Genomic DNA, 26,139 nt, shown 5'->3' with positions numbered 1-26,139 from the left:
GTGATCCAGGAAGAGATGCGAACGTCCGCGACGGACGAACGCTGTTATATCGATTCAGCACCATATATGCAGGGCAAGGTAAGAGGGAACAATCACTGATCCATGGGATTTGCCATACAATCAATTAAATGTCTGTCCTCGTTCAGGTGCCGTGAAATATTCCGCTCGTGGTTAGATTTCATTCCGGTGGATCATTCGCAGAATCATGTCAGGAAGTTAACTTGAATGGATTGTTCTACAGCTCCCTGTCCATTTACGCAGAGGTCTTCTTCTTGAGGAACAAACTCTGGACATTGCAGAATGACCGGAGACCGCCGATACTCCATTCATAGCCAATACCACTCTCCTTGTGACCACCGAAGGGAGCATTGGGATCCACCTCCAGGTGGGTGTTGACCCAGACACTTCCAGCATCTAGTTGTCGGGCAATTCGAGTTGCTTCATCCAAATCGTCAGACCACACAGAGGCACCGAGACCCATCTTGGTGTTGTTTGCACGCGCAATAACATTCTCCTCATCGGTCCAGGTCATGAGAGGGACGATTGGCCCAAATGGTTCCTCGACAGCGATTCTCGAGTCATCGTCTGGCTTGTCGATAATGGTTGGGGTAATGAAATATCCAGGTTTATCCTCGTTCTTACCACCCGCAGCCACAGTCCACTTCTCTTTCTCAATGTCAGAGAAGAACGTCTTGACCCTTTCGTACTGCATCGAGTTCTGGACGGGTCCGAGGAATACTCCCTCCTCGTTACCATCGCCTACTTTGAGTGTCTTGGTGAAAGCAACCATTGCGTCTCGGAACTTGTCATGGATCGATTCGTGGACATAAATACGCTTAATCGCCAAGCAGATCTGACCAGAGTTGAGGAAAGCAAGTGTGGCAATCTGCCAAGGATGATTAGCCCATGCCCACGAAAGGAGGTCTGGTTATGTACCTTTTGCGCAACAGCCTCAATATCAATATTCTTGCAGATGATAGCAGGATCCTTGCCACCCCTAATATATGTTAATCCACATGGAACACAACCTCTTACTCAATGACTCACAATTCCAGAGTCACTCTCTTTAAAGTTTTCGAAGCACTTTCCATCACCTTCTTTCCGGTCGCGGATGAGCCGGTGAAACTGATCTTGTCCGGACCAGGGTGAGCTGTGAGCCATGGTCCGAGGTTGTCATCACCGCTAAGCACTTGAACAACTCCTGGTGGGAAAAATTGTTGGGCCAGTTCGACTAGCTTCAAATCGCAGTATGGTGTGAATGGCGATGGTTTGATAATAATTGGGTTTCCGGTCAGAACTGAGGGCGCAATCTTGCCGCAAGCAAGGTGAACGGGGTAGTTCCAGGGCACAATACCAACGGTAACTCCGAGAGGTGTGTAGCGGACAATCACTTGTTTCTGCTCATCTTCCTCAATGATCTCTTCCTTCAGTTCAATCTTGGAGAGCGCTCTCATCCAATGTACACCAGTGTGTGCTTCTCCGACGGCGAATTGGCGCTATGAAAGCCAATGTCAAAATCAAGCCCGCATCCTTTGGTAGTAATGCAGAACTTACGGGCTTGCCTTGCTCTTGAGTGAGCATCTTTCCAAAATTATCGGCATGTTTCTCCAGAGCATCCGCAAAAGCCAGAACAGCCCGTTTGCGTTCCTCATAAGGAACTTTGGACCATGTCTTGAAGGCCGCTTTGGCTGCCGCGACGGCATCATCGACATCCTTAGGAGTCGAGACCGGGACTTCTGGGTTTGGCTTGCCAGTTGCAGGATTAATGCCGTGTCTGGTTTTTTCAGTAGTCGTCAATTTCCCATTGATGGTATTGTAAAAGCCATTGAAGACGTCAAATCCAGCACCGATAGAGCCCATTTTTGATCGATTCCTGGAATGCAAACAATATCGTGATTCGATAAATTTCCAGGCTAGTTTGGGTTACTTTAACAGGGCGGCAGAGGGTTTTGAGCAGCGAGGAAAAGCTGAACAATTCGAATCGAGCCACGTGTTACCAATCGAGGGGCCACTTGATGCCGCGGGGCAGATCAAGATTCACTCACCTCGGATCTGTTCGACGGGAGGTCGGTCGATGATAGTATGTGCTTCTGAATCAACGGCCTCGTCCACACAGAAGCTTCCGGCCGACGGGTCTCTGGTCAGGGCAGTTCCGGTAAGACATTATCACGGTGAACCAACCTCGGGTACCCCTCAATGGCAAGGGCCCTGAAAAGCCCGAGGTAAACAAAAAGTTTGTTGATGAGACAGTGGGAGGAGAACCTTCTCTAGCATTGGAGGTGGCCATCAGCCAATCAGGACATAGAGCAGTCCACCTCCACCTTAAGCTTTAATATTCAAAAGTCTCTGCCTCAAACACCGAGTCAGAAATCATGAATCGTGCGCTTGGAGCCCTCCAGTTTTGAATCAGCAGTCCACAGTGGCAAGCAGGGTGAGCCGAACCAGACTCAGCGGACCCCCTACACGATGCCAATTTATACGGGTCTGAGGGGACGACGAACTCCTTACCCCGGATTACAGGCGGCCCAGATTGGGAGTACTCCTCCCGACGCTCTTGAGTCAGCAGTTATGAGTCGTAGCTCTCTGCATAAGCGGCCTTGAGGTTATCTCAGACGCCCCGCATATTGTACTGGACAGTCAGAAGCTGATGAATGGACGATGTCATCCTGTTTCGATGCTTACACGTGAGCGAACGGCAGGACCGGGTGTGTTTGATGGGTCTAAATAAAACCCCTTTCTCTCTGGCCATACGCACCACTCTGGTGAGCTCATTGCCGTCAGTCTACCTGTGTGTTGTGTATCAAGGTACAGCGAGTCCTTGTGGGTGCCTTATTTTCAATATGGCGACTATGGTAAGCGGTATACTCCACGCGGGTGCTAATTTGGTGTGCCTGACAATTCTGCAGACCGCCACGACCACTGCCAACATGCAGACGAAGACCTCTCGTGTCGAGAAAGCAGAGAAGTCGATTGTTGGAGACTTCAGCTGGAGCGGTATGGCTCATCTTGCAATATCTTTCTTGTGAGAGTCTGACGATATGATGTCTAGATGTCCTTGTCCCTGAGAAGGCTGGTACTGGTCTCACTAAATGGCACTATCAACGACGAACACTAGTTCAATATGCCTGTCTATTCATAATGGGCCTGACATCGTTCTATAAACTCCAATCCCCAGCTCTACGTGCTGCAGGATTGGGTTTCCTCTTTCCTGGAGCTGGTCTCACCGCCGTCTGCACAATTCCTTCGATACTGTCCTTTATCGTCTCAACTGCACTCATACCCTTTGTGCTCTTTGCCTGGTTTGGGATGGGCGGCGTCGTGTTCCCAATCCTCCTCTGGACCGGTACTGCAGTTCTATCTGCCGTTCTTGCCAAAGACTCAGTCCTCGAACTAGCTGCCCCGTTATGGTCCGCCATCTGCATCGGCGGTATCATCTATATCACATACTCGACCCATCGAGCAAACGCAGAGGCACGTCGGAAACGTGAGTCGCGCAACAACTATCTCATCGATGAAGTACGGAACAATCAAGCCCAAGCCGTCCAACCTGAACCAGGTTCTCGTGAAGTTGACGAGAAAAACCTTCGCTTCCTGCAATGGTTCCTTGAACTCGGCCTAACTCCCAGAGACGACTTCTCCTATCACGATGTGATCGACCAGTTCCAAACTTCGGCGATCCGATACCAGCTCTATGAGACAGTCAGCGATCTCGGACTCTATCAGAACGTCTACTGCCCAAATTTCCATGGATATCTGTCCCAAGCACAGCGCAACGTGATTGAGAAAAGTTTCACCAAGAAAGTCATGGAGTAAGTGCCCCCCCGGCTTCTTTTCCTTCTTTTCTCGCTTGTCTGATCCCAATCCCACTGACCGCCTATAGGTTCTGGAAATGGGAATCAATGGCAGGCAAATTCAACGCACATGACTGGGACCCGATCAAGAAAGACAACATCATGGTCACGGGCTACATCCTGCAAGCCGTAGGAATCTACCAGTCTAACACTGGAGACGAACGATACACCAAACCCGGCAGCATGACCTTTGAGATCACGGACTCCATCAAGTTTCCATACGACTTGAAAGGCGTTGCCGATGCCGTGTACAGAAACATGAACGAAGCGGCCTACTGCCTCTATCCTTGCGAGCCTAATTGGCTGTACACCCCTTGCAAGTAAGTCTGGCACCTTCAAGGTCTAATAACCCCGTAACAGGTTCTGCATTGGACAGTGGCTGACTGACCGTCTTACACACTCAGCCTCGTCGGCATCGGTGGCATCCTCCTCACAGACCGTCTTCTAGGCAACAACTACGGCGAACAATTACGAGAACGCTTCGAGCATGCGTTAGAAACTGAATTTACCGATCCAGATGGAAGCATCCTGCCTATTCGCAGCGAATTGACTGGATTTACGGTCCGTCCCCATGTCCCATGCCCCGTTTCCTTTTTTCCCGCACTATTGACGTTGAATTTGTTATAGATCCCCGGCCTCGCAGGTGCATTGTCCGACGGTGTCAACTCGATCCTATGTGCCGCATACCTGCCCGCCATCGCGCACCGAAACTGGGCCTTCACCAAGAAAGAAACGCTCCACTACAACGAAAAGGGCCAGCTCGAAGTCCGCAACCTGATGGGCGCCGACAAATTGGACCCCGGGAACTACAAGGCTGGCGAGGGTGTGATCCGCTGCATCTGCGCCGCGGCGGCCGCCGAATTCGGCGACGAGAAGATCTGTGCCGAGCTCTTGAGGCAGTTAGATGAGGAGTTCCATCCGGTCTTCCGCACGCGCACGGGTTCGCTCAAGAATAAAGGCGTCAGTACGCTCGAGCAGGGCACGACGACACGCGCGCGGATTGGGAAGTTTCAGGATTGGACGAAGATGATCCAGCGAGGACCGCCAGCGCATATCTTCCGCGCCCCGGTGTTGGAGGAAGTGCCCTTCCCGGACGTCCTGGTCGCGAAGGCGTACAGTATGGACGGCGAAAGTGTGGATCTTGTCTTATACAATGGTCGCGAGCCTGGGGTGTTTAAACTGGGTTTCATTAGGTGTAAACCTGGTGAGCGGTACACGTTGATGGGCCAGGAGCAGGTTGTTGCGAAGGACGGGACAGTGTCGTTCGAGATCGAGATTGATGGTCGAACGGCAGGGAGGTTGAAACCTGTGCAGTGGAATTGAAGGTAAAGATATACAGAGGTGAAATGAGGATAGGAGATGGGGTTTCAGAGGATGCATGCACCATTCGAATCGAGTCAGCGCCGTGTCGGCATGATATCAGGGAATGAGGTGAGGGGCGGAGGCTTGACGTCAATTCATACATCGAACCGTTATATTTGTGCCTGTTCAACATTCGACCATCTTTTATGGTCCATGACAAATGCATATCCTTGAATGTCGAGCCACAGCAACACAGTTTTGCTTGCTTGCACAGTTACGACGAAAGTCTCACAAGAAGTCAACCGCTCTAGGATATCGGTTTTCAAAGGACCATTGCTGTATAGGTAAAGCTATTGAACGAACTCACCTTTTGCACTCCTTCACATCGTTCGAAGGAAGGAGTATGAAATTCAGTTTTCCGCTCAAAAGGGTACCTGATAGCCACACTCTTGGCAAAACGGAGAGTTTTGATAGAGCTGATGCTTTGATACCTGTAACAAGGTCGCTGTCTCTACGGATGACGATCCTGATGGAACACTAGTCGATGGGCCCCCAAGAGCCGGGAACGTGATTCACAGCGCATTCCTCGTCGACAGGCTCTATTTGCATTCGAACACGAGGCAGTGCCATATTTGTGACATGGGCTGACTTCAAATCAGGGGGGGCAGGTATGGCCGGGCATCAGGCATTGATTCTAGGTCAGTCGAATTTAAAAATTGGCGTCGAGAGTGTGCTCATGAGAAGAGAACAAGATGAGGTACTGAATACCAAGGCAAATAGGAAGTTTTCTAGTCCCCGGTTATCCCTGTCTTGGGAGTTCTCTCGTGGATACGGTGTAGATGGGGGATTAAGTCGACAAGTTGAATAGACGAGCAAAGCCACGGCTCACCTCATATGCCTAACTTTTCAAGGCAGACTTCACATCCCTCCATGATTCGATCTTGCTGGTGTCATTCTGCCATAGATGGCGATGAACAGATTCAGAGAATCCGGACCATCAAATCCGGGTGATGACGACGCAGTCACGACGCACTTTGGGATTTCGTTTCTCCATCTTCTCATTCAACGAATAAGATGGCAGAGGATGCAATTATCGACACAGCAGGTGTGCAAGCTGACGTTGGCCAGGAGAGAAGGACTGTGCGCTTGTGTCAATTTCTGAAACGGAGGGTCGGGGATGGGCGAGGAAATGGAGCACAGCTGCTCATCATCTAGAACAGACTCAAATGTCGAGTAGCCTCGGCAATCTCGATGCGAGGACATTATATGATGGTGAAACGAAGGCAATCTGGGACGCTTAATGTGTCCCACTAGTGGTCGAAAAGGAGGAATTGTTCTCCAGGTAACGGATGGAGCCGATAACTATCCAACGAGAGCATTGCTGGGCGATGCAATCAATATATTGGTTGTCCGTTCTTATTGATCGGCTAAGCCCATAATGCTAGGGCCTCAATGTTAGTGACACCGGAAATCCTCTTATCTTCAATACCTCCGCTTTCAAGGGGGCCGGAAGTCCGTTATGAATGCGAATGTCCGCATCTAGGTCGAGGAATTAGTTAGCACACTAACTCGTCTGAAGGCGGCCTGCATCTGTGGTAAGGATTGGCTGTGGATGAAAGTATTTGTTTGACAAAATGCAGCAAGCTCCGTAGTCCGCAGAAGTCGTCCCTGAAATGCATGGCTACTGACATCGTTCCAGCCTCGTTACTTGACAAGACGAAACCCTGTATCGGTGTATTTCTAGCCGAAGCTTAATTAACTTTAGCAGCAGATATGCGATAAGAAATGACAAGGAATAATTCAAGGAAAAAAATCCGTGGGGACGGTATGGTACACCTGACGGCACGGTCTATGTCGTCTGATATTTCGATTTGAAACTGATATTATCTGTGGACTTCGACTACGTCGTCCCATCCCGAGATATTTCCTCGTGCTGAGAACGTTGTGTAGTACACGTGCAAGACTGTCTGTGGCGAAGAACAATGTGATGGGTGTCCATGAAACATTGACTTGCGTGATCAATCAGAAAGAGTTGATTTGACTCGACAGTCAGCTGTCAGAGTCTCAGAAGTTGGGGTTTGGGCTTGCTGGGTCGTCGGGTATCTTGTTGTGTGGTTGGGATCCATATTCTATCAGCAACTTCCCGGGGACCTAAGTCATGCATGTCTCACTATTTCCTTGTCATCCCTTATCTATGATTAGAGACCGATGTACTCTATTGTCAACGCGGTCAACGCAGCTTTTTATCGCTATGGCTGCCGAAACGTTTTGCATCCTGGTGTAAGACTTTCATAACGACGGGGGTTATGCCTTGAGCTTCCGATAATGAGTACCTAACCGAATTAGGCACTTAAATGGTCGGAGATATGTTAACCGGCAAAGCCCGTTGGTGTGGAGGTGGAGAACACCTGGCAATCGAGGCGGAGTCTGAAGTCGATGGACATTTTTGATTCAGCGTGCAATTTGCAACATTCAAGTGGACGTGGAAAGTCTGCTCTTTGAAGACAGGTGTTCAAGTATTCCGTAGAAGTCAAGGAGTTGGATCAGATTTGCTCTGCCCGACGTCAAACCCATTTCGGCGGGTACCAGGTTCTCAGCCTTTCTTGGAGCGGACGCGTATGTTCTTCGGGAAAAACATCGAGGATGATTGACAACGGTGTTGCTCAGCTTCCAATCAGATGTTGTATATCGTTCACCCTCTACCATCGCAGCGCGTTCGTTATTTCGGAACCACAGCCATACTGAGGTTTGGATTGTAGAAAGTGACATTTGATCCAGAACTGAGAGCCTCGGATCCAAATGCAAGGTATCCAAGATAGTCGTTCACAGTAGGACCTCCTATACCTGTCAAACCTTGGAGCAAGGGTCCAATATCAGCGACGAAATTCTGGACGGAACCATTGGCAACCCAAGTTAAGACACTTTGACCAAGACCGTTTTCGCCAAAGTAAAGCGAGCTGAAAAAGGAGTCAGTATTTGAGTCAGATTCGAAGGCTCAGGAAAAGGAGACAATCATACAAAGTGGTACCATTGACGTCTTGTGTTGCGACGGCGCCGACATCCAGACCAATGGGTTGCGTGGCAGGACCAAAATAACCCAGCCAAATCATGACTTCGTACTTTGCATCGACTGTGCTTGTAGCTTTGTCAGGATCGGAATCCAAAAACATATCAATGGCCACGTTGGAGTTGAGATCAATGGCATTGAGGTCAGCGACATTGGTTGTGGTTGGTTGCTCGTCGCCCACCCCGTAAGCCCAATCCGCTTGAAAATTAATGGTGGCAACATCTGAGATTTCGATGGGGAAAACATCTGATGCGTCCATCTTGATATTGGGAAATGCATGAACAGGCTGCGTGGGTGGGCCTGGAGGAAATTGCCATGTAATAGACCATTTAGGGGCGGTGGTGTTCGTAGGATAGGAGGCATTGTCAAAAGTCGTGACCTTCAGGGGATATTAGTGACTATTTCATGGCAATTCAGTAACATGTTCGACTCACATTCATACACAAACCGCCACCACCAGTGTAGTCATCAGTAACACCCCATTGATTCGGATTCACTATGGATGACCAGTTAGCTCCGAAATCAGTACATGGAAGTCCGCTTCCGTGAGAGAGTCGGCAAACATGCCGAAAACCGACATCCCCAAGAATGTGCCACAATGCGGAACCATCCTGGACAGCGGGTCTTCGCCAATCCCAACAAGTCATAGTTCAGGAACAAGGGAAAACCTTAACCAACCCAACGTTACTGATTGCGAGAAAAGTGTAATCTGGTGCTGGTAGGACGGAGGACTCACGGGTATATTTTTGACCATCCGTGTCGGGCGTGATACCAAATGCCCTCTGACAATATGTTGTTGACTTGATGGAATTGCTCACAAAGGGCCGAGATAGCCCGTGGGCATCACGATATGCTTGTAGCCCGAGAAGAACACTTATCGTAACCGCGATCGGGAGGATTAAGAAACCAAAGCTGATGAGGGATTTAAGTCCCATGATTCCGGACACAGGGTAATTGGTTCTTCCTGATGTGGTTGGCAGCGAACGAAGAAGCGCAGCAAAAAGCTGGCGATTAAAAAAAGTGCCCCCAAACACGACAGCGAGGTGCAATGATGTCGACAGTCAGATCATTTATGAAAACAACACAATCGTCCAAAAAAAAGGAGGGAGACGAGAGGGCGGAATGCGTCGTCTTTGATGGTCTTCCGGAGGAAATCTTAGATTTGGCTGGGGCCACCGAAGTTGAATGTGACAAGGGTGATTGAGAATGGGCCTCAGACAAAGTTCCAGAGACAACACCATTGAACCTTACCGGAAATCTCAAACATCAGTTCAGCTGACGAAGGTTGGGAAAAAGGGGGCGAAGAAAGGGCGCAGGTGGCGTTAACGGGGCTCACCAAGTTTACGAAAATCCCAAAAGGGCGACAGGTTTGCCATAGAGGGGTTCGGAAAGCTCTAACTATCAGCAGTCTAGTAATCTGCCGCTTGTTTAACTATGTCTGGATTTGGGTAATTCGTGTCCTTGCTCGCGCCTCGCCTGCCCCACCCACGTAGTCCTTTTTTGGTCTTGCGCTGTCGATACGTGTATCTTACAAGCCTGCTCCCCTCCACGACTGAATTTCCCATTTCCGGCATTTAGCAATATCTCTCATTTCAGCATGCTGGCGTCATTATCGCACGAGAACTCTGTTGACTGGTTCACCCCTCACGTGAATCATGGCCCTTGCGGTTGGCTCATTTGGTTCGTTTCCCTTGTCTCCGGTCAGGGTCATGCCTTGGTCGACACGAAAGCCTCTGTCCACCAACAGCTATGTCATGGTGGTGATCTGCCTACAGAGGCCCCCATCTGGACCGTGCCAACCACTGCTTTCGTTGGTCAGTGTTAGTGATGAAATCCCGGTCCGCTCTATAACATGATAAGGTCGCTAAGGTAACACACAGACACCCCCCGGAACGCTCAAACCTTCACATCAAACTTTTGACTTTGTTCAAAACGATCCCGGCTACTCGAGTCTTGTCACCTTTCACTTCCTTGTGCAATTTGCGTGTCTCCTCTCTGTCGTTCTCTCGTTGAATCGACTTCTCACAATCTTTCTGCATACCTCCACCTTTTCACACTACCCTCTTTTATGCACAATCGCTCTCCCATTCACTCGTTTATGAGAGGATTGAAAAGAATACGCACGCGACCCCTGTAGTCATAGCAGGGAGTCTTAAAACACATGCTTGATATTAGCTAATTTCACACCTCCCCGGTCCACGAGTTGGTCAAGGTGCTCGTTTCCTTGCAGGACCTCACAAAGACGGTCACCCCACACTCTTCAATATGCCTCTCGTTCGCAAAAATGACCGCAGGAAGTCAGAGAGATCAGAACCAGAAGAACAACCCATGACTGAGATCAGGACGTCGGCGGCATCAACCATGTCGTTGTACGAGAACGACGATCCATACTTCGAAAGGCCCCAGTCAGTACATCCTGTGTACGGCAGTTTCAGAGAGGATGTACAACCGATACAACCTGCCCTTATGCGTCGATCGGGTCTGTCCGACCTTCACAACCGAACACTACCAGATCTTATGACGGAGAGTATTCAAGACAGTCCATTGGAGACCTCCACTGGAAGCTTTCCACCTTTTGCCCCCCGAGCAACTTCTTCTTACTCTGAAACCGGAACGAGAAGCTCGTCACCGTTTCCTTCCGCATCAACACCATTTGTATGTGAAAAACCACCCGTTTGGGAGAAGATAACCACTAACGGTTCGCAGAGAAGTCAAGAAACGTTAAAACCTCTCGTCCCCGACGCATCTCCAACATATCTGAAACGAGATTGGGTCAAAGATGGATCCATCGCTCAACTGCATTCAAGAGATGACAAGGAGCTGCTTTTTGGCTGGAAGAGATGGTTATTCTACTGGTTCGCTCCGTTGCTGGCACTTGTTTCACTCTCCTTATACTGGTTCTACTTCGGCCTGCGAATCAAGTTCGTCGTCTCTGCTCAGCAAAAATACGACGCGCCCTTTCCTTTGGCATGGATCTTTATTGCCGTCGAAATCAGCGTCGCCATCCCAATCTTCATGCAGACTTTTTGGTCACTATTCATCCTGAAGAAAAGAAATAGACCAAAATTGCGACTGGTGGGAAACGATGTCCCAACTGTCGATGTTTTCATCACTTGCTGTGGAGAGGACAATGATCTCATTCTCGATACTGTTCGCGCAGCTTGTGACTTGGACTACCCTCATGATCGATTTCGAATCATCCTCCTAGATGATGGCAAGGCAGATGAACTCAAGACTGCCCTGGAAGAGATGCGAGAATCATTCCCCAATCTGTTCTACAGACGTCGGCCCAAGTTTCCTGGAGTCCCACACCACTTCAAAGCTGGTAATCTCAATTACGGACTGGACGAAGTTCACAACCTGCCTGGTGGTGCGGCTGAATTCATGGCTGCTTTGGATGCCGACATGATTCCGGAGCAAATTTGGTTGCGAGCAGTTTTGCCCCATCTCCTCTTGGACGATAAGATGGCTCTTGCTTGTCCACCTCAATTGTTCTACAACGTACCCAAAGATGATCCTCTCTGTCAGAGTCTTGATTTTTTCGTCAGTGTTTCGGAACCTGTCAAGGATGCCTTGGGCGTTGCTTGGTGCACTGGATCAGGTTACGTGGTTCGAAGAGTAGCTCTCGATCAAATTGGCAACTTTCCTTGTGGATCTTTGGCTGAAGATGTCGCCACTTCAACCCTCCTTCTCGGTAAAGGGTGGAAGACCGCCTATGTCCACGAACCTCTCCAATTTGGTACTGTCCCAGAAGATTATGGCAGCCATTTGAAACAGCGAACCAGATGGGTAAGTCTGGCCGTAGGCGGGCGGCGGAAGCTCTTTTCTAACATTCTTCCAGGCAATCGGCACCGTCGACACTGCTTTCAAGCTTCGATTCTGCCTTTGGGGTGACAATATCAAGCATATGACCTTCGCACAGCGAGCTTCAGGCTTCATTTACGCCTTTTTGAGCTTGTTCAACATCTTCCTCACTCTGTCGATCTTCGCCATGCCGGTAGTATTGATCACCAATAAACCACTCGTGGCGTATGCTACAGAAAACCAACTTCGATGGTTGATTCGAGCCTGTTTCGCCGCCATGGTCTGTAATCGATTATGCGAATTCGTCCTCTTCCTGCCTTCCGGGTACGCCACCGGACAACGTGGAAGTCGATCCCAGCTTTGGATGAGCCCCTACATCGCCATCACTATTGTTCGATCCTTCATTCTTCCGACTTGGCTCGGAGGACAAACTCAGGCATTCAAGCCCACAGGATCGCTCAAATCCGCTCTCCATGAAAGATATCCCAAACAGCGAGCGCCGATGTATCGACGTATCTGGACGATTCTTGTCAATTATCTGGCCGGATTCCATGTCGCTTATGTTTACTTTGTCCTAGTTGCTATCTGTCTCTCAACCTACCGATGTTTCCTGCAAGACACTTTACGAGCCAAGTTGGTATGCCTTCTCACTCATGCCTTCTGGCCACCGCTTACTTGGGTCATTGTGGTCTCCTCGTTCTGGATCCCATTCACTTATGCGGTTGATCCACCCGACATGCCGGACCGAGAAGAGCTCCTCATCAGAGATCCGAAGACAGGAATCGCACATCCAACGCCGGAAAGTAAGAAAATCGCTTTTGCACCTCAAACGTTCCTGTTTGAATTCGAATACTGCGTCACCACCGCATTCACTGCTCTCGTGTTCGGTGCGGCTTTCTTTTACTAATCCATAAAAAAATAATGACGAAACGAACGCACCGTTCCTCAGTTGTCATTTCTCAGTCCGCGCATACGGAATCCAGGTGTTTCGGCGATCAATCAAACGGGCCACCCATTTTGATTTATTCTCGAGCCGGAGGGCAATTTGTACATACGCATGAAGGAACGAGACAAGGGAGTCCTCGGCATAGACACAAGTGGCGGCATGGATGGTTATCAACATTTTTCCGGAGTCATCACACGCAGATTGAAATCTTAGTTCCGCCGTGTGGAGGAGTCATCGAATCGAAAGGAATATCAAAAATAAGAAAACGGGTCGGACTAGGGGCGTGAAGAATGACCGAGATTTGAACTATTGCAATAATGCTGGTTGGTTCCACAGGTGCGATTTGAATATAATGAAAGCATGGTACGAGGCAGGATAGTCCAGCACCAATGGTGGACCCGTTTTCAATGGAGCTATTGCATCGAAAGAGAGATAAGATACTGCAAGCTTACCACAGCTTGGAGGCGAGCCTCCTGTCTCTGATACATTGGAATATATAAATTATTCGAAATGTTGGATTCGTGTCTTGTTCTTTGCTTTTTGAATGATGGTAGCACCATCCATTCGCATATCGGAGTTATCGTTGGTGTTGCCTTCCGCATATGTTTCCGTAGACTCTTACGTATATAGTGAGGACTCCAGGGCACGAGATGAGTACCTGTCATTTTTACAGACACTAACCCTAAGTCCCCCCACCCCCCCGGTCATATCTGAGTTAAATTTGAGGTAAAGGTGGTTCAGAGCTTCGTTTGTACACCCGCGCCGCCGGGTGTATTCGAAACAAACGAGCCATCCTGTTCCACCCACTCGCTGAGTACCGTCTTCCTACCCTGGATGAAAGGGCCCGTGCCCTTGCTGTTCGGGAAGGTTAGTTGATAGAATTTTGTCCACACAGCACAGATGTAAAACCCCAAAGGACATCAGACAGACTTACAACATTGCCTTGAACTCTTTGGTCTTTCCATGCACACCGAGGGCTTGGAGATTGAGGTAGCGTTCGAAAAGCAGGACCTCGTTAGGTGCCTTGGGTCGCGTCATTACACAGTACGTCAGCGTGCCGGCTTCGTTAGCTTCGACCCAGTCGCAGAACTTGCTGGTCGAAACATCAGAATCAATTTGGCCTGACTAGCATGGGAAAAGGGAGGAATTTACCCGAGGACATCAACCAATTTCTCCCTCATGTCTTCGCCATCTTTACACACGAACTTGGCAAGCATGACGATGCCAGCGCGAGGCGTCTCCTTTTCGCCTTTCCGCGCCACAAATCCCGCGGTCGGATACCAGGCTGCCAGATCCTCGTTGGTGGCATACAGGCTTTCGCGCTCCACGAGGTCGAAGTACTCTTTGTACTCGGACGAGGCTTGTACGGTGGCGAGCGCGGATGACTCTGTGTAGATTTCCATACGCCCGATCATGGTGTCGCGCTCGGAGGGGGGAACCATGCCTAGCATTGCGCCCTTGCGGGTCGCAGGGGTGAAGGTCGTGCAGGCTGTGCATTGGATGCTTGGGCGGCGGAAGAAGGGGGTTAATGTTGCAAGGGCTTTGAGGACCTGCGGTGGGAGATTGTCAGCGAGGCATTGGAAGGTCAATTGGAAAAGGTATTCTCGATGCCGTTTCGAAATGATTTTGTCTCGATCTTCAAGTTGCTCCTCTCTTTTGGGGTCATGGAAAGACTCAGCTGCGGATCGGGCAGTTATCTGAAGAGAGACGCATAGTATCACACCAGGATTCTCAACAGCCTAGCCCTAGCGTCATCCCGTATAACATCCCCCGGGGCATAACCGTTCGAGTTCCATCACAAGGATGATAGCTGCAAGGAATAGGAGGGTGGGCCTGACCTTTTCCTTCTTTTCGATGGACCTGGAGTGTGTCATGGCCAATAAGGCCACACTCTTTTTGTCCGAGACCATGATGAAGGTGAACTGTACTCGTTCGTGGGAAGTTTATTAAGAAAGCTTCGTCTGTCTATTTTGTAGTCCCTGGGAAACGGGACGCCGAGCTCTCTATGATGATGCAACACTTAGTTCTCTTTCTCAGCGCACACTGCAACAACTTTGAAGTATCTCAAAGCAAAATTAGTGAAAGAAAAGCCAACTGGTCAGGCTTCCTACCGTCTGAACCAAAGAAGGGCAATAACCGAACATTATAAACTCGTCCAGAGCCTTGATTACTTTACGGCCCCAGGCTACTCTATGGGGGGAACTGGTCGGATGTCCACCGTTTGATCCTGCCGAGGTTATGTACGACGGAGTGATTTTTGATATTGCCATTGAGACGCAAATACTCCACATCAGAGTTTTGCCCCACCAATCGGAGCTCGGTCGTAGTAATTGGAGGTTTGCTCGCCGAGGCTTTCGATAGACTCCTTTTGCCTTGTATTTTCTTGCAAATCGTGGACGCTAGCTTTGAGTGGAGACCTCCTGCACGTTCATTCCTAGAGACAGTTGACTCTTGCTCTGTACGAACAGCGACATGTTTGCGAATTGAAATACTCAAACAAAGCTATCGCTCGCGTGCCTCATTGGTATCGCCTCTTCTGGAACTGCTCGCACAATGGTTGGTATACAAAATTCCACGTCCAAACATAAAAATGGTAACATTGCCATAGTTCTCGCAGCGGATTCCTAGTGCTGGCGCAATTCGAGCCAGCAATCTTTCCTTTCGTTGGCCATGGCATCAGATTCGCAGCTTTCGCGGGACTGCACAACGGTCTCAAGATGTTTTTCACGCACAACTCGAGGATCCCCAAGCTGCTGCTATTCTCTCATCGTTGAAGACCTCCCCTAGAATTCCCCAAACCCTCACGGAGAAGATCGTTCAGCAATATGCCGTTGGGTTAGCAAAAGACAAATATGTGAAGTCAGGCGACTATGTCACGATAGCACCGCATCACTGTATGACGCATGACAATTCATGGCCGGTCGCCTTGAAATTCATGTCAATAGGCGCGTCCAAGTTGAATGATCCTAAGCAAATCGTCATGACACTTGACCACGATGTGCAAAATAAGTCGGAGAAGAACTTGACGAAATACCGACAAATTGAAGAGTTTGCAAAGAAACAAGGGGTGGACTTCTACCCAGCTGGGCGAGGCATTGGGCATCAAATTATGGTCGAAGAAGGTTATGCGTGGCCTGGAACGTTGGTTGTTGCCAGCGACAGTCATACCAATATGTATGGTGGTATCGGCTGCCTTGGGACCCCTGTAGTCAGGACGGACGCTGCCAGCATCTGGGCTACTGGAAGGACTTGGTGGCAAATCCCTCCAGTTGCCAAGGTTACGTTTACAGGCGTCCTACCCAAAGGTGTCACTGGGAAAGATGTGATCATAGCTCTTTGTGGTTTGTTCGACAAGGACGACGTCCTCAATCACGCAATCGAATTCACCGGTTCGGAAGAGACTCTTCGAAGCTTACCGATTGATGCTCGGCTCACAATCGCAAACATGACGACTGAATGGGGCGCTCTTACGGGGCTGTTTCCTGTCGACGGAGTTCTCCAAGGCTGGCTTCGGGCAAAAGCTACAATGTCGGCTCTGGACACGTCGGAACGCAGGGCAGGAAATGAACGATTTTCTCATCCTAGACTGGATCAACTATTTGAAACTCCACTTGCAGCCGATAAGGGGGTTCGATATGCAAAATATCTTCACCTCGACCTCAATACCCTTTCGCCGTACGTTTCCGGACCAAACTCAGTCAAGGTGGCGACACCATTGAACGTGCTGGAGGACCAGGGCATCAAAGTAGACAAAGCTTACCTCGTTTCTTGCACAAATTCACGTGCTTCTGATCTTGCCGCCGCTGCTAAAGTTTTCAAGGACGAGGCAGAAAGGAACGGTGGTAAAGTCCCCAAGATTGCCGGAGGCGTCAAGTTCTATATTGCGGCGGCATCGCTGCCCGAACAACAGATAGCTGAGGATGCGGGTGATTGGCAGACCCTCATCGACGCTGGTGCCGTTACCCTTCCTGCAGGATGCGGACCTTGTATCGGATTGGGAACCGGCCTGCTTGAACCCGGCGAAGTAGGAATCAGCGCAACGAACAGGAACTTCAAAGGTCGCATGGGGAGCACCGACGCAAAAGCATACCTCGCCAGCCCCGAAGTTGTCGCTGCTAGTGCCCTCAGCGGCAAAATTAGTGGTCCAGGTTGGTACGAAAAGCCCGAAGGATGGTCTGGTGTCATTCGGGGTGAAGGCGATGGCATCAAAGAAGAAGACCGAATGATCACTGCAGATGAGGCATTCCAGAAGATTATCGACCAGTTGGACAGCATGATTGAATCAGCCGAAGAAACCTTTGGAGAGGGAAACGACTCGAGCGAGAGCGTGACAGGCCCGACTGAAGTTTACCCGGGATTTCCTGAGCGAGTAGAAGGAGAGATCGTTTTCTGTGATGCCGACAACATCAACACGGACGGGATCTATCCAGGAAAATACACTTATCAGGACAGTGTGTCTGTTGAAAAGATGGCCGAGGTATGTATGGAGAACTATGATCCCAAGTTTTCCTCGATCGTCAAACCTGGAGACATCCTGGTCTCGGGCTTCAACTTTGGGTGCGGCAGTTCTCGAGAACAAGCGGCGACTGCCATCCTGGCGAAGAAGATCCCTCTGGTGGTTGCTGGCAGCTTCGGCAACATTTTTTCGCGAAATAGTATTAACAATGCCTTGATGGGTCTCGAGGTACCTAAATTGATCCAACGACTGCGCGAGACTTTCTCGGAATCCTCAAAATCAACGACGGAAAAGCAAATCACAGAGCCTGTTGGCCACAAAGAGAATCAACAGAGCCTCGACGCACCTCTCTCTGCACCAACACAGCCACTTGAAAAGCAACTTTCTCGTCGGACTGGTTGGACTTTGGTTTGGGATGTCAAGAAATCTCAAATCGAAGTTACAGAGGGCCTGAACGGGAAGAAATGGACCGAAAAGGTAGGAGAGCTACCACCGAATGTACAGGAAATCATTGCCAAAGGCGGTCTTGAAAAATGGGTACAGAAAGAGATTGCCGCAGCGTGAGCTATGACAAGCGGAAGTTGGGACCTTTGTGCATGTCAGCAGAATCTGCTCATATCTGCTGATATGCACACCTCGAATAAAGGCTTTCTCTGTGTACGGGATTCTTGTGTACAACATTTATAAGCGATGAAAGCGTTGACCAGCTTCCGATACCATCCAAGTTGAACAACCTGCACCATTACGACAATCCGACACGAGTGGTGAGATAACTCACTGGGTCGGGATTGGGTAATTTACATCTCGCAGAGATGGCTTGTCCGCGAGCCCAGTCCGCAGATTGCGTGGAAACACGTAAACAATGGACGTGAGCGATGACCACGACTTAAAGTGACTATGGGATTTCAAGTTGTCCCTAGCCAGAGGTCATTGGTGCGGAGAGTAACAGACAAGGTTGCCGAGACCGATCTTTGATTTCGAAAAGAGGATTGGTCAAGTCGCAGTTCTGAAGTGACACTGAGGGATTTGGGAGAAGAAAAAAAGCCGCAAAAATTTAGGTGGTAGCATGTGTAGACGAGTGGGAATGCAACAGAGAAAAAGGGGGGTCAGCCACGAAGGAAGTCTAACTGATTTCCATGTCCGTTTGGGTATGTGTGTAGGGTTCAATAGCTATGCTAGCAATGACAGCGCCGAGATCTCTGGCTATCAGCTGCCAGCTTACCAGCGAAAAGCAGAAGGGGGGACGTTCTGGCGCGTGCATGGGAGGATAGAAATCAGGCTACGCCTAAGAAATGATAAATGGTGCTTGGCATGAGCTTGGCATGAGCCAACGCGAACTGCAATTCGGCAAGGGGAACATGTGATCACGTGTACTCATCTTCCGCTCCCTGCCAAGGGAAGAAGGGGGGGCTGTGCCGCCAGCCAGCGGATGTGAGATAGGCAACAGAACCCAAAACACACATCGAACACCACTCGCAGTTGCAGCAGACCTCTCGAAAATAGCCCTCAGCAGTCCAGAATAACCCCTTATTTCGCGCTAGCACGCTAGATCGCTGACCTCGGCCTGATTGCCGGCTTTTTCTATTTTTCCAGAATCCGCGCGCCTACATCCTCCTCTGTTACACGCCACTTCTGTCCGTCAACCGTGCGGGTGTACCTCTACCACTACTTTCACCTCGACCGCGACCATGGTGCTAGAAGTGTCAGAATAGCTCCCATCCTGTCAGAAACTCTCTCACACTTTTACCTCTTTTGACCACTCGCATTGCGGCAAACAGTCACTCCTGTCTACCACACCATCCTATTCTGCTTCACTGCCCCTTCCAAGCCAACCTGTCCAAGAAACCTTAGGTTCAACCCCTGACTCCCTGCGCCCGCGACAAGTGGTGGTAGTCCAGAGCCTTACCATCTGGCGCGACAAAGACACCTTCAGATCCACCCCTTTCCGACTTATAATATCCACACGAGAACCTCTCGCAACCATGGCGCTTCGTGCGGAATGCTCAGAAAAGCAGCCGTTGCTCCCTCGCTCTAGTCGCCCCCGTCAGGGCTTTGTTACATACTCTTCCTCACACATTCCCTCGAAAGAGTCGATCATTTCGCCTTTATCAAACGCTTCGTCACTTCAGAAAGACAGTCGCTTCTTCCCACTTTCTTTACGCGCAAAGATTATACTCACCATGGTTGCCATTCCTGCTTATTTGTTGGCCTCGTCAGCCGTTACTTCCCTGGGACCATTGATGCCTCGTGACACAGTCATTCGATCGCCACAGCCTGTCCCACAACCTGCACCACAGTCCACCGCCCTATCAGATTCATCATCGGACCCATTCGCGTCCGTATTAGGACCCCTTGTCGAAGTTAACTTTCCTGATCCGGCGATCATTTACGTTGATGGCGTCTCTTATGCCTTTGCGACCAACAACAAAGGTGTGGGTGGTGAAATGATCCATGTTCAAGTGGCTACTTCTACCGACAATCAGACGTGGGCAATGATGGATCATTATGACGCTTTGCCCCAAGTCGCCGCATGGGAAACTGGTGCCCGTGTATGGGCTCCGGATGTTGTTCAACTTGTAAGCAAGCCAATCCTTGTCCGAGATATCATGACTGACGTATAATAGGATGATGGCTCATTCGTTCTTTACTATTCTGACGAACTATCATCTAGTCCTTTACATCACTGTGTGGGTGCTGCTACCTCCAAGACCGTCCTGGGACCATATGTCCCCCTGGATCAACCTTTTGCTTGCCCTGATCCCAACGCGAAAGGCGGTGCCATTGACCCTGATGGATTCCACGACTCCTCTACAAACAAGCGGTATGTCGTGTACAAGGTCGACGGCAACTCCATCGGGCACGGCGGTAGCTGTGGTAACACGGTGGCTCCCATTGTCCCTACTCCTCTCGTGCTTCAAGAAGTCGGACCTGACGGTGTCTCGCTGGTCGGCGACGCTGTTCAGATACTCGATCGAGACGACCTTGATGGACCTCTGATCGAAGCTCCTTCTCTCCACCGTTCCGATGAAGGGATTTACTTCCTCTTCTTCAGCAGCAATTGCTTCACAACACCAAAGTACGATGTATCCTATGCCACAGCCACCAATATCCGGGGTCCTTATACGAAATCCGGCCGACCTCTTCTCGTCACTAGTGATGCTGACTTGGTTGGTCCTGGTGGTTTGGATATCATCAAGGGTGGCGGTCTCATTGTCTTTCATGGTCATATGACCGTCAACAACGATCCCACCATTAAGAAGCAAGCCGAAACTGTGGCCGCTTCAACGGGCCAACCGATTTCCGAAGTCAGTCTTCCCTTAGTTCGAGGGATGTGGTCTGGATCTGCAACCTTTTCAGGGACAGATGTCTTGCTTTCATGATTGACCCACGATCGTTTAAATTTCCTAAATTTCCATTGTCATTTATTGCAGCGTTCTAGCGTTTTCGACAGTGGTTTTAGCGCAAAACATTTGGGCGGCCTTTTTGGGAATGAGACATCAAAAGCGTCAGCGGTGACGATGTATATGCGAGATGACATTTAGACACTCGATCTATTCTGTTCTGTACCGACATCAAAGAGGATGATTGCATATAGTATCAATACTCGAATTTGGAAATTATCATATGAATCTTCCATGATTGCTTTGCTCGTGACCAGTTAGTAAAGATGGCAATTTTGCCGAACGGTGCTTTTTAGCTCTTGCAATTCTGTGTTCGATGGCTTTCCCCCCGTGGTGACATTTTGAGTATTTCTCATTCTCCTTCCAAACTCCCTCTGCGATTGAAAATCCTCTGCCATGATACGATAACAGTTATCGACACTGACTTGTTCATCACGCCTTTTTTGGGCGATATGCCTCCACGGATACCACCGTCCGCCGCATCAATTGCGTTGCCAGCGCCATCTGTCCATACCCATTGCAAATCATGTCTGAACCGCTTGTTCTCCTCGACTCCGGCTCCTCATACGAGGCAACGATCCCAATTTCTGCTCTGGCTTCAGGGCCCGGGTGAAAATTTCCGACATCCTTTACCCGGTTCCACTAATTATCTCTCTGCATACAATCGCAAAGGCCAACTACTTCGAGGGGGCGACAGCCCTTCAAGCCAGTCTCCAAACCCGTCTAATGCACCACTTACAGAAGATGAAAAGGCTCTCGAAGCCGCTACCGAAGAGCCCAAAGTCCCTAGGGAGACCGAAGACGACTTGCGGCCCTTCCCTCTTAATAAGCATTTTATTTCCCAAAGTATATTGTCAGACGAGCTGCGAGAAGAGATATGGCGTCGAGTTCAAGAGGTTGGAAAATCTGTCCGACAAGTCTCGGTTGAGATGGGCGTGGACATGCGCAGAGTAGCTGCGGTCGTCAGACTTGTGGAGGTCGAGAGGAGGATGAAGGCAGAGGTATGTGGAAAGATTTCCCTCTCTTTCCTCTTTTCCCTCGCGTGATGAGCAACCCAATCGATTAGTCTTCCAGACTCCCAAGCGTGGTGATCTAAACAAACAAATTACAACTCTCTGACAAAGATCAATACTCTCTCTACGCATCCGACGTTACATGTTTGCAAAACCATCAATCTGACTGGAATTTGCCCTAGGGAAAACAACTTGCTCTCCCCTATGCCCGAGCCATCCACTCCATGGTCCCCGTGAATCGAATGAACCCCATGACACGCAAACCCATGGAACCGCATGAATCCATCAACGACCTCGACCAACATCCTTTCACGTACCCCCAAATTTTCTATCCAGCCTCTGAATCTCGAGCATTCAACCGTACCGACGCCGGGCGCGTCTTCAGCGGTGCCCCCCGTCTCCCAGATGACCAGGACATCGGACAAGGCGGCAAACCAGCCCAAGAACCCTGGCAGGACACCAAGCCCGAGTACGTAGGCAAGCCAGGCCACCAACACCCAATCTTGAAACCCGCCGACTCACGTATCCCCCATCCGCACCTAATCGCGTACGAGAAAGACAAGCAAAGCAAGTCCTTTAGCAACACTGAGGTCCACGCGCGATATTTGCAGCGCCTCCAGGAAGACGAAGAGAAGAGGAAAGATGCTAGGGAGCGTCAAACTGCTGCCGAGGAGAGCAAGAAAACTCGTATCGACAACGGTAGATGGCAATTTGTCGTCACTGAAGTCATGGCGACGAGGAGGGGAACCGGTCTCGATGGTCGTGGCACACGCAGTCCTGGTATACGTTACGGTGTGCCCAGTCAACATAGGAAGAAGGGCCATGTCAAGATCCCGACCGATGTGCAGGTTTAAAATATTGTTTTTTTTTTCACGATGAAGGGAGAGTGAGCCCGGGTGAGTGAGGGAGATGATAAGACTACCATTCGCATGGGACATCCTCTTTCTCCTGTCGTTGTTGCCTATCTGTAGGTCCCTGGGGGTATCTTAGCAAGGCATGCACCGATGCATTTTACAAAAGAAGAGCATTGGCGGATCGATCCTCTGATCTGTCTCGCATGATTGGGATTGAGACAAGTGTCTTGCAAACAAATGTGTACAAATACATCTACTTCATATAGCTAAGTAAATTATTGTGGAAAAATGCAACGTAAACATTAAGGAAACGGTAGGAATGGCAAGTATAAAGCCTCTCTCCTGAGGCTTCGGAATATCATGGGCCTCTTGATCATAGAATTCCATTAATTTCAATTTGATTGTAATATGTATCCTGGCCTGGATCCCTTCATAGGAGTAAGATACATATTTCTTAAAATGCTCCATCCCGTTCCAATTCCCTCTTCCCTTATCCCTTCATTTCATCGTGTCATTCATTCCGTTCATTCCATTTCACAACAAGTTCTCAGGACGAGCATTGAATCTCTGATCTTCTGCGGTCACGAGGCGTGACTCCAACTGGTGCTGCTTCTCTTAATTCCTCGAATTCAAATATGAGACGATGAGCAACATGGAACTTGCCCCCATCCGCTTGAACTCGGCGTCGTACAGTCGTGAAGGATTCAAGGAAGTCGGGTCGACACTTGAAGCCATCCTCGTTGTCCGTTGTATCAGAAGCCGGGTTCCACCGCCCACTCGCTGGGGAGAGGTCAGTTGGCTTATTTGTCACAATTGAACAACTAGCTCTGGTGTCCCCATGACCTTGACTCGGTGCGTGGGCGCGTGGGTGCGTGGATGGTTCTCACTTCCGGAATCTGGTTCGATGATCTGGATAAGGTGATCATCCTTTCATTTATTCTCCGTTCGCTCAGAAGTCGCATAAGTTCCCTTGCCTCGAGGCAAGAAAAGACCGGGACCGACCACCTGACTATACATCCTCAACGAATTTCTTCTCACTTCCCATCGACTTTACACTGCGGTTGCTACTGGGCTTCGCTAGCAGTTTCTTCCGTGTCAACTTGCCGCAGAAAGCAGCCTTGATACTCGGTAGTGGATCCCGCGCCTCAGGCAGCACAAGCAGGAGAAATAGAATCGTCACTCCGGCGGTTGCGGGCAGGAAACCGTAAAGGTAGTGCGCCGCCGGGGCGAACTGATGCGGCAGACTGAAGATGGCGCAGGCGAGGGCGAAGGGAACGTATATCAGGGCAATAATTGTCAGATACCGCGAGTAGTCTGCTTGTCTGACGGATTCGGATTCAATCGAGGTTAAACATGCGGTGTCTTGACATTGAGAAACGGCGAGGATGTGTTGCATTTGCGAATCGCATTCGGCGCGATAGTGGTGGAGATCGATTAGGAGGCTTCTGTAGTCGTCATTCAGGTTCGTGTCTGTGGAGACAAAAGACTTGATCCGCGACAGGATCGGTTTGTACCGACTGAGCATCGAGTCGAGGGACACGCATTTGTCAAGAATTCTTTTGGTCTTGGTAGGATCCGACGCTAGCGCCGTAGAGATAGGTTGGCTTTCTAGCGTCGCTCGGATGTAGTCGAAGAAATTGGTACATTCACTCGCAGCGATTTGGAAAGCCGGTCGCATGATGTTGACCATATCTCGTTCGGATGGATTGAGGACGCCATCACGAGCCATTATCTGCCAGTGTCGACATAGGTCATCGAATGGGTTCGGACACATTGCTTTTGCTCCGCAATCACGGTAGTCGTGCTCATCTTTGCTCGGAGGTCGTCGGGCTTCAAGGAAATCGAGATACCCTCCTTGATACCCAGTGACGTCCAGGCGTTGTGTCGGAGAATATGCTCCAAACGTTGATTCAGCTCCGATGGTGAAGAAAGAAATGGGTGGATCGACGAGGACGACACCTGGTGGAAACTTAGTATGTTTCAGAAAGTTGGGATCCTGAGCAAGTGGCGCTGCCTCATAATGACGACTGAATTTTGGGGAGACTTACATAACCACGGATCAAGGGACTTCTTCATGTAAAATGAAATCTTGCGACGAGCAAGGGCGACTTTTTGTTTCCCATGTTTTGAACACACCTCCACCCTTCGACGGTAATTTCCTTTGCAGTAGAGCTTGTCGATGTCGACATCTTTTCCACAATTTGTGGTGACGAATGTACAGGGGTACTCAATGGTGAAGAATTGCTTTTGATGGCGTAAGTTTGCAGAAGCTAGTGGTGATGCTGTGCTGACGTCCCCAGAGCCTCCAATGCCATGATCAGCAATATGCAAAGCAAAGAATGCTGGCTCGATGTTCAGCAGCGCACCCAGGGTATCGACCATCTCAGGATTGATGTTATTGACCATGATGATACGTCCTTGAGCACCAGATGCAGGCTGAGCAGGCTGAGCAGGAGGGGGGGTTCCGGGAGATTTCCTTGTCCATTCTTTCAACAGAACTCTCAGTTTCGTGGTGTCTGTGAGATCAGAAGTTCTGAAACTTGATGTTCCAAACTCCAACAAGATGGCTGTGGCACGTTGAGGTCGTTGCACGGTGGGGATGCGATTAGCTTCAACACCCCATTGAAGAAATTCGTCGAGACAGGCGAGGTTGTGAAACCCATGGCTGCGTAAAAAGCATACGTAGTCGGTGTAAGTCCAGCGTTGGGAATCCGGTGGTGCCATGGTGCAGGTTTTACAACCCTGGAACTGATGACCCGACAGCATCACATCGATGACCAAGAATAAGAAGAGACTGTGTAATGATGAGTGAAAGGGCGTAGGACAGAGATTGAAATAAGAAGAGTGGAAATAGTTCGACTGGAAGTCTTTTGACAGCCTGGACAAGATGCCAGAAGAAACATCCCATGTTCAAGAACCGGGAGATCCGGTCGAGAGCATGGCTAATTAGGCGCTCAACCATCTTCTCATGATGGTGTGCTCGCTGGATCTTGCAATATACAACGGCTGGGAAAGATGAAGTTAGCAAGACGCTGGGCTAGCTCTTGATTGGGCAGCCTTAACCAGGATCCTTTCCTGGGACGTTGGACGAGGTCATGGTCCAGGTTCACTAGCCCCGAACAATTGCTTCAGACTCTAGACCTCGTGAAAAGACGATGATGCTCAATGGATAACAATGCGACCCATCTCTTCACTGTCCTTTAGCCGTGTCCCGTACCCCGTTGGTCCGTACCTGTCTGGGTAGTTTCGCTCGCTTGACACGACAATATTTCGCCCGATGATGCGCGTTTTTGCTTGCGGGCTGCAAGGAGGGCAGGAGCCATATGGGCGTGACAACGATCATTGGTGAAGAGAGTGGACTTCCTGCCACGCACAAAAAAAGGATCTCGCTTAACGGAAGCTGGTGGCATTTTTGATCAAATCAGGGTTCGAAATGGAGGTGGGG

The 26,139-nt window shown here is 49.8% G+C and overlaps 9 protein-coding genes across 9 annotated transcripts; 5 read left to right on the top strand and 4 right to left on the bottom strand.

Annotated features, from left to right (window-relative positions):
- Positions 1-253: 253 nt before the first annotated feature.
- Positions 254-1,860, bottom strand: Z518_01609 (uncharacterized protein; the record flags this gene model as incomplete). Its single annotated transcript, XM_013422208.1, has 4 exons — positions 254-886; positions 937-997; positions 1,048-1,496; positions 1,555-1,860. 4 exons carry the CDS (start codon positions 1,858-1,860, stop codon positions 254-256), a joined length of 1,449 nt encoding a protein of 482 aa, XP_013277662.1.
- A 980-nt stretch (positions 1,861-2,840) lies between these two features.
- On the top strand, positions 2,841-5,174 carry Z518_01608 (uncharacterized protein; the record flags this gene model as incomplete). The annotated part of the gene is made up of 6 exons (XM_013422207.1): positions 2,841-2,852; positions 2,907-2,994; positions 3,050-3,809; positions 3,881-4,171; positions 4,256-4,412; positions 4,479-5,174. 6 exons carry the CDS (start codon positions 2,841-2,843, stop codon positions 5,172-5,174), a joined length of 2,004 nt encoding a protein of 667 aa, XP_013277661.1.
- Positions 5,175-7,872: 2,698 nt separating this feature from the next.
- On the bottom strand, positions 7,873-9,155 carry Z518_01607 (uncharacterized protein; the record flags this gene model as incomplete). Its single annotated transcript, XM_013422206.1, has 4 exons — positions 7,873-8,110; positions 8,172-8,599; positions 8,655-8,716; positions 8,957-9,155. 4 exons carry the CDS (start codon positions 9,153-9,155, stop codon positions 7,873-7,875), a joined length of 927 nt encoding a protein of 308 aa, XP_013277660.1.
- A 1,330-nt stretch (positions 9,156-10,485) lies between these two features.
- On the top strand, positions 10,486-12,931 carry Z518_01606 (uncharacterized protein; the record flags this gene model as incomplete). The annotated part of the gene is made up of 3 exons (XM_013422205.1): positions 10,486-10,875; positions 10,927-12,009; positions 12,062-12,931. The coding sequence occupies 3 exons, from the start codon at positions 10,486-10,488 to the stop codon at positions 12,929-12,931; spliced, it is 2,343 nt and encodes a 780-aa protein (XP_013277659.1).
- Positions 12,932-13,707: 776 nt separating this feature from the next.
- Z518_01605 (uncharacterized protein) lies at positions 13,708-14,421 on the bottom strand (the record flags this gene model as incomplete). Its single annotated transcript, XM_013422204.1, has 3 exons — positions 13,708-13,825; positions 13,905-14,063; positions 14,123-14,421. The coding sequence occupies 3 exons, from the start codon at positions 14,419-14,421 to the stop codon at positions 13,708-13,710; spliced, it is 576 nt and encodes a 191-aa protein (XP_013277658.1).
- A 1,102-nt stretch (positions 14,422-15,523) lies between these two features.
- Positions 15,524-17,990, top strand: Z518_01604 (homoaconitase, mitochondrial; the record flags this gene model as incomplete). The annotated part of the gene is made up of 2 exons (XM_013422203.1): positions 15,524-15,526; positions 15,579-17,990. The coding sequence occupies 2 exons, from the start codon at positions 15,524-15,526 to the stop codon at positions 17,988-17,990; spliced, it is 2,415 nt and encodes an 804-aa protein (XP_013277657.1).
- A 1,616-nt stretch (positions 17,991-19,606) lies between these two features.
- Positions 19,607-20,806, top strand: Z518_01603 (uncharacterized protein; the record flags this gene model as incomplete). Its single annotated transcript, XM_013422202.1, has 2 exons — positions 19,607-20,002; positions 20,051-20,806. 2 exons carry the CDS (start codon positions 19,607-19,609, stop codon positions 20,804-20,806), a joined length of 1,152 nt encoding a protein of 383 aa, XP_013277656.1.
- A 473-nt stretch (positions 20,807-21,279) lies between these two features.
- Z518_01602 (uncharacterized protein) lies at positions 21,280-22,694 on the top strand (the record flags this gene model as incomplete). Its single annotated transcript, XM_013422201.1, has 2 exons — positions 21,280-21,828; positions 22,023-22,694. The coding sequence occupies 2 exons, from the start codon at positions 21,280-21,282 to the stop codon at positions 22,692-22,694; spliced, it is 1,221 nt and encodes a 406-aa protein (XP_013277655.1).
- Positions 22,695-23,703: 1,009 nt separating this feature from the next.
- Z518_01601 (uncharacterized protein) lies at positions 23,704-25,418 on the bottom strand (the record flags this gene model as incomplete). Its single annotated transcript, XM_013422200.1, has 2 exons — positions 23,704-24,653; positions 24,743-25,418. The coding sequence occupies 2 exons, from the start codon at positions 25,416-25,418 to the stop codon at positions 23,704-23,706; spliced, it is 1,626 nt and encodes a 541-aa protein (XP_013277654.1).
- Positions 25,419-26,139: the final 721 nt, after the last annotated feature.

This window comes from Rhinocladiella mackenziei (genome assembly GCF_000835555.1).
Source record: "Rhinocladiella mackenziei CBS 650.93 unplaced genomic scaffold supercont1.1, whole genome shotgun sequence".
Lineage (NCBI taxonomy): Eukaryota > Fungi > Ascomycota > Eurotiomycetes > Chaetothyriales > Herpotrichiellaceae > Rhinocladiella > Rhinocladiella mackenziei.
Note: the sequence above shows the minus strand (reverse complement) of the source record. Positions and strands in the feature narration are given on the sequence as shown.